The sequence below is a fragment of the Sinocyclocheilus anshuiensis genome, unplaced genomic scaffold, assembly GCF_001515605.1.
Source record: "Sinocyclocheilus anshuiensis isolate Anshui unplaced genomic scaffold, SAMN03320099.WGS_v1.1 scaffold447, whole genome shotgun sequence".
Lineage (NCBI taxonomy): Eukaryota > Metazoa > Chordata > Actinopteri > Cypriniformes > Cyprinidae > Sinocyclocheilus > Sinocyclocheilus anshuiensis.
The window spans coordinates 3,996,635-4,003,333 of NW_015552615.1; the positions used below are offsets into that span (position 1 = coordinate 3,996,635).

Genomic DNA, 6,699 nt, shown 5'->3' on the forward strand with positions numbered 1-6,699 from the left:
TCTGAGCTCTACAGGCAGTTCTTTTGACCTCAGGGCTTGGTTTTTGCTCTGATATGCATTATCAGCTGTTAGACCTTTTATTAAGATGCGTGTGCCTTTCCAGATCATATCCATTCAATTGAATTTGCCACAGGTTAACTTCACTCGAAGTGTAGTGACATCTACAAGCAATATGAATGCTCCTGAGCTAAATTTTAACTGTCCCAGATAAGGGTATGAATACTTGCGCAATGGAATCATTTAAGTTTTTTATTTTTAATAAATTTGTGAAGATGTTAAAAACCTGTGTTTTGCTCTACCATTATGGTGTATAGATTGATGTGGAAAAAAAAGTAATTTAAAGCAGTTTAGCATAAGGCAGCAATATAACAAAACGTGAAAAAAAATGAAGGGGTATGAATACTTTCGCAAGGCACTGAACGTCTTTGCATATTAAGAAATGAGAGGCTACATGAAGCATCTGACTACATGCAGACAAATCAAATTTTCAGATCTGACGCATATTGGCAGGCACATAGGCTTAATATAAAAGCTGTTTCAATTTAGATTTTTGATGTAACACAAAAGGTCCAGTCCTTAAAAGGGTTAATGCACTAAAACTAATAAACATGCCTCTGCATCAGACCTAAGAGCTTTGGTTTGTGTTCGATTCATACTTAACTAAACCCGAGTCTTTACCGTGTACATGAGACTGCTGGAAGCTCTTTCCAGGGGCAAAATGGAAATTTCCTGCCACCTGGAGCAAGATATAGGAAATGTTGTGATTTTTTTTTTTTAAATATAGCATGTACTTGAATTCAATAAAAATACTGATTCACAGGGCTGCATATTACCTTATTGACCTCCAGAAAGCCGTAGACTTGACATCCCTCATTCTTCTGTTCCTGCATCTTCTGGCTGAAGCCCTCTCTCCTACACTGCTCAATGGTGTCAGGGGTCTTAAACGCCCAGCCACGCCGCCGGTACGCCTCCCGCACATCATCACAGGTATTACAACACCTGCAGAACAACCAGTTAGTGTCTTAAATCACAATCACAAGCTATTTGGCCCTATATACACCTGCTATTAAAGGGATAGTTCACCCAAAAATGAACATTTTGTCATTAATTCTCTGACCCTCCCATAGACAGCAAGGGTCCTTAAGGACGGGACACCCCAAGCCATCGGTCGGCCGTTGGCCAACGTCGGGCCGATGGCGAACAACGGTCGGGCTAGTTTGTTTGGTGTGTTCCACTCGTCGGCTCTCGTCGGGCTCACGTCGGCGGCAGTTTGCCCGATTCAACATGCTGAATCGGCGTCGGGACCGTTGGCGCGAGTGAGAGCTCTGATTGGATGTTCAGTTTAGCGAACGAGTCAGTGCCCGAGAATTAAAGTGAAAGTGATGAAAACAAGCATGTAAATGAAGGCGGTAAGGACAGAAGGCTGTTTAAATGTTAAACAGTTAATTCCTCTCACCCATCCCCAGAACGCACGTGTTAGTTTGCCGTCGGCTGTAGTCTGTAGTCTGTGTGGTGTGTTCGAGCGCAGCTTTTTGGTCCAACGCTGCCGACGCGAGGCGACAACACCGTCGGCTTTCGTATTCAAAATGGTAAGCAAGTGCTGCTTTGTTTACGTTTCATATATATGCGTTTATCTCGTATATCTTTGTTTCAACACTTGTCCCTTTAGACTTGCACTCTATTCATTTGCTGCTTGTTTTCTTAAAAAAAACAACAACAAAACTAACACTTGCTTTCTAATCTTTTTGTATTCTATGTTTTCTTTTAATTTATTATACAATTAACAAAAGCAAAAAAGACCTCTAACACTAGCTTGCTCTATTCTTTTTCTATTCTATCTGTTTTCTTTTTATTTATTATATTATTTAAAAAACCCTTGCTATGTGTACTGCGTTAAGCTTACTGAGACTTGTTATAGCACTTGTATATAATTGCTCTTCTGTTGATTTTGATTGCTTCCATTGTCCTCATTTGTAAGTCGCTTTGGATAAAAGCGTCTGCTAAATGACTAAATGTAAATGTTTCGGTTTCTCCTTTTGAATGACAAATATATACTATTAATAGCTGCTGATATAGACAGTTAATTCCTCTCACGCACACGCAGAACGCACGTGTTAGTTTGCCGTCGGCTGTAGTCTGTGCGGTGTGTTCTAGCGCAGCTTTATGGTCTGATGCGAGGCGACAACACCGTCGGCTTTCGTCGCCGCTAGTTCTTTGAAGTCGGCTTGGTGTGTCCAGGCCTTTACACGATCAAGGTCCAGAAATGTAGCAAGGACATCGGTAAAATAATCCATGTGACATCAGGGGTTCAACCGTAGTTTTACGAAGCTACGAGAATACTTTTTGTGCGCAAAAGAAGTGATAATCCATGTGGTTCAACCGTAATTTTACAAAGCTATGATAATACTTTTTGTGCGCAAAAGAAAAAAAAAAAAAAAAAAGACTTTATTCAACAATTTGTCTCCTCCGCGCCAAACCCTGGCGCCATTTTGGAGAGTATCCACTGAACATAAATTGCGTATGCTGTTTTGTGTCAGCTGCGCCACGCATATACGTTGTTTTCGTTCAAATCAAAGCGTAAACGACGTAAATGGCGCAGCTGACACAGAATAGCATACGCTGTTTACGTTCAGCTGATACTCTCCATAATGCCACATACTTTTGCGCACAAAAAGTATTCTCGTAGCTTCGTAAAATTACGATTGAACCCCTGATGTCACATGGATTATTTTACCGATGTCCTTGCTATGTTTCTGGGCCTTGATCGTGTAAGGACCCTTGCTGTCTATGGGAGGGTCAGAGAGCTCTCAGATTCCTTCAAAAATATCTTAATTTGTGTTCCGAAGATGATCGAAGGTCTTACGGGTTTGGAACGACACGAGGGTGAGTAAATAATGACCGAATTTTCATTTTTGGGTGAACTATCCCTTTAACATCAGGTGCTGATCAAAAGCAGTGTTGTCACTGTCACCTAAAACTATTAAAATAATTTTTGTTACTTCAAATAAAGCTGAAATATAAAAGAAAAACTTAAGAATTAGAAATGTTGCCATAGCAACTAACTGAAATAAAATGTTTGAAGAACTAAAATGACTAAAAATAAAATAAGTGAAATAGAAATATAAAAAATACCATGTCAAAACACACAAAATTAGTAAAACTAAAAATTAATAAATAGTCATTGTATATACACAATGCTACAATAACACATTGTCATTTACACTTTGCATTAAAATGTCTCAAATACATATATAGTTTACAATACAAATGTAATTGTAAATCTGACTGGTTGACTGACAATTCAGCTGCCTAACAAGACACTTTCGTTCAACAAAAGAAGTGTGAATACAGAGGCCTTGAAGGAATTGGAAACTTCTAATTAATCTCCTCCACTTTCATTTAGCCATGTGGTTATGAATTTGAACTATTTTGACTATGTAAGCACCTGTCGATTTACCGGATCGTAACTATAGCTTTCAGAACTGGCTTCATGCCTGCAGACAGACCTGTTCTACCAGCAGTTTCCCCATCAGGAAACCTCTGCTGCTCTGTTTGTGGTGGTGGTGCATTATCAGACAAAGGTGAAACTCACTTTAAATCGTCAGTCTCAGCTCCATAACAGCTCTCGCAGCGGTCAGGATCCAGCTTACTGGGGTCAAACACCCCTTCTTCATCTATCCCCAAATCTGCACAGAAAGGACAAGTCAAATCAATGCGTATATTAAAAAAAATTGTAATCTGTATATTCAAACTATGTTTGTAATTACATATCCTACTTTTATTTACAGTTTTTATTATTTAGATATGATTTTTTTTTTTAGAATTTAATTATTTTGTTTTTGAAGAATTCTGTTATTTTGAAGTTTACAAAGGGCGCAAAACAAGCACCATAAAAGTATCAAATTGGCCATATTTCTCTCTTTTTTACTTTAATTTATGCATGAACTATTCCTTAAAAGTATTTTAAGTGTGTGTGGAAAGAGTTCAACTTTACAGGAATGATATAATGTACTTTTTTCAGCAGTATATCAGAAAACACGAATATCAGCTTGATATGATGATACTGACTGTGTTTTTCAGCCTCTGCTGTGACTGGCTGGCCCTCTTTGTCGAGTCTCTGTTTAAACAAGTTATGCTCCACATCTAGTTGCTGTTCTCCTGCTACATCCATGGCATCAATGCTCAAATCTAAGAAAACAAAATTACAAAAGTGCAAACAACTCAACAACCTGTGTGGCCAGAGAAAATAACCTCACACAGCTGGATTAAATATCATGACACCATCCTCAATTAGGTAAGTATCAGTTTGCTTTTGCATGACTGCATCAGGTTTTTGGGGTGATATCTCTAATCTTTATATAATGTGTTTTTTTCTGGATTTTTTTTGGTCTGTATTCTGTCGCTATCCATTAAAATAAACCTACCATAAAAAATACAGACCCTTCATTTCTTTGTAAGTGGGCAAACTTACAAAATCAGCAGGGGATCAAATAAATATTTTCCCTACTGTATGACATGGAAATTTGCTCGAGACACTGCAATCTACATAAGCTATGACCAGACATTTTCAGGTCATTCGAACCAAAAATATTTCACGGTATAGTGCCTTCTTTCATTTTACAACTGCTTAATCAAGCCCGGTTCAAAAGATCATTTGATATTTTCTTTAATTGTTCTCATATGGTTTTATAGTGTATTATGAACAACAGGACCGTAACTTTTATCTACAAAGTATGCAAAAGATAAATCAGAACAAAATGTTTACTTACAGGCACAAGGCATATGTGGAAATATAACATCAATGTTGATTCTTAGTTTGTCTCCTCTGGAAGTGTCTACAAATAGTTCAGGATGGACCTAAGAGGTGACATCAAAGCCAGAACTCAAATATATTTCATCAAAGTTTTATGAACAGCTCTAAAAACGTACAATAATACTATTAACAAAAATACAATCTACATTCACAGTCACTATAGACAGACAGATGTCATGAGATTGAGTCACAAATATATTATGCAGCACAAGGTTGTATTAAATCATTCACCCACCTCCTTAGTTAGAAAATACTGTAGCTCAGAGAAGAACAGAATCAACATGATAAGTCCACTGATGATGGTCACTATAAAGTGAATAAAGAACATGTGAATTAGAAACAACTTCCTAAAGACTGATTTACATGGCATTTAAATCACAGTCACATTAACCATGACTCTTATCTCATACAGTTTTGGATTTAAGCGCCCCCGTGACATATTCCATTCAAACTTGTTCATTTTTGTGTCATTTCAAGATGTAATTATATGTGCATATTTTACGACTTTATGTTAATTAGCACTGTTCAGCACTGCTTTCTACCCATGAGCCTGTGTATGAATGGCGCTCAGCACTTCTACAGCTCTCGGTGGATATGTATCACTCACCCGTGGCTCCTCCACATGTTTTGATCCTAAAGTCCTCTAGAGTTTTCGGATAAGCGTCAAATTGTTTAAGTTTATTTAACGCATCCATTCTCCCTCTCGTGCGGCGGTAAAGCTAGCCGTCACTTCGATTTCCAGTGATCCATTTCCGGTACACCAAGGAAGTGATGGAGTCCTCTCAGCCAATCAGATTCCACCGCGTAGCTGGAGCGTCCCTGGAGCGTCCCTGGTATGTTGACCCTCTAGTGGTAGATTTCTGAATATCTGCATTCTAAAAACCAATTTATTGTAGAATTCCTTAAAAACATTATTATTAAAAAGTTTGTATTATACCTTAACGTGGATTTTAGGACCTCCTTAATATACTATTTATATATTATCCATTTACATTTGTAATTACAGATGAAATGCAGGCTCAAGATCTGCATAAAATATAACCAAACAACACGGCTTTAATTTTTTTTTTTATAGATATTGATAATATGTGCACATTTTGTGTTGTTTAATTGATTTACTTTGTAAGTGTAATCTGATTTTGGAATTTTGTTGTAATGTTATTAATTTACCCAACATTAATTATGGACTGAACCTTAAACATGGTTGTATGAATATAAACTAATTAGGATTTATTTTTATATCCACAAGCCATATATATAATATGTGTTATTATAAATAATTATATAAATGTGTTTTACTGCCTTCACTTTTTACTTCATTCTCACTTGTGAACGTGGATATACTAAGTTATAAATTATTTTGTCTTGTACCTCCATTTCATCAGTTTCTACTGTATTACAGTGTCACATTTTTTTATATTTTTTACACTATTGTTGTTCTTGAGATGTCTGGCTAAACATTTACCCAATGTTCTCTTGATAAATATTAGTGACTAAAATAGCCAATTAACCCTGCAGTTATGAAGATCAAGGTGATGCCTGTGAATGTTTATCTAGAGAAAGTTACAAAAACATGTAAAATACACAGCACAGTTATGAAGGAATGGCTATTGAAAAATTAATATTCTGCTTTATGGTGCCTCACAACCTTCAGGAAATCCCAGAAAACAGCTATTGTAGTTGATTTACTACATTTTATACACGTCTAAACTAACGGCATCTGTTCTCATTAAAACTACAAAGTTGAGATGTTACAAACATCACCATACAGCTGATGATACTGTCATTTTTGGCTTTAGGTTTGTTTAGGTTGCTTAGGATCGAAATCAACAACTGAACAAATAAATCTAAATGAACAAACAGAAAGAATCAGGTCACAAACTGCC

The 6,699-nt window shown here is 36.8% G+C and overlaps 1 protein-coding gene across 2 annotated transcripts in view; it reads right to left on the reverse strand.

The window, feature by feature from the left end:
- The window catches only part of LOC107666084 (endoplasmic reticulum-Golgi intermediate compartment protein 3-like), a 14,533-nt gene extending 8,904 nt beyond the window's left edge, over positions 1 to 5,629 (reverse strand). For both annotated transcript variants that reach the window (XM_016457193.1, XM_016457192.1), the window contains exons 1-7: positions 5,421 to 5,629; positions 5,049 to 5,119; positions 4,770 to 4,857; positions 4,069 to 4,188; positions 3,593 to 3,686; positions 834 to 999; positions 679 to 736 (exon numbers count right to left, since the gene is read on the reverse strand). In XM_016457193.1, the coding sequence (XP_016312679.1) occupies positions 679 to 736; positions 834 to 999; positions 3,593 to 3,686; positions 4,069 to 4,188; positions 4,770 to 4,857; positions 5,049 to 5,119; positions 5,421 to 5,508 (685 nt within the window). In that variant the 5' untranslated portion in view covers positions 5,509 to 5,629. The remainder of the gene's footprint in view (positions 1 to 678; positions 737 to 833; positions 1,000 to 3,592; positions 3,687 to 4,068; positions 4,189 to 4,769; positions 4,858 to 5,048; positions 5,120 to 5,420) is intronic.
- Between the last annotated feature and the right edge of the window lie 1,070 nt (positions 5,630 to 6,699).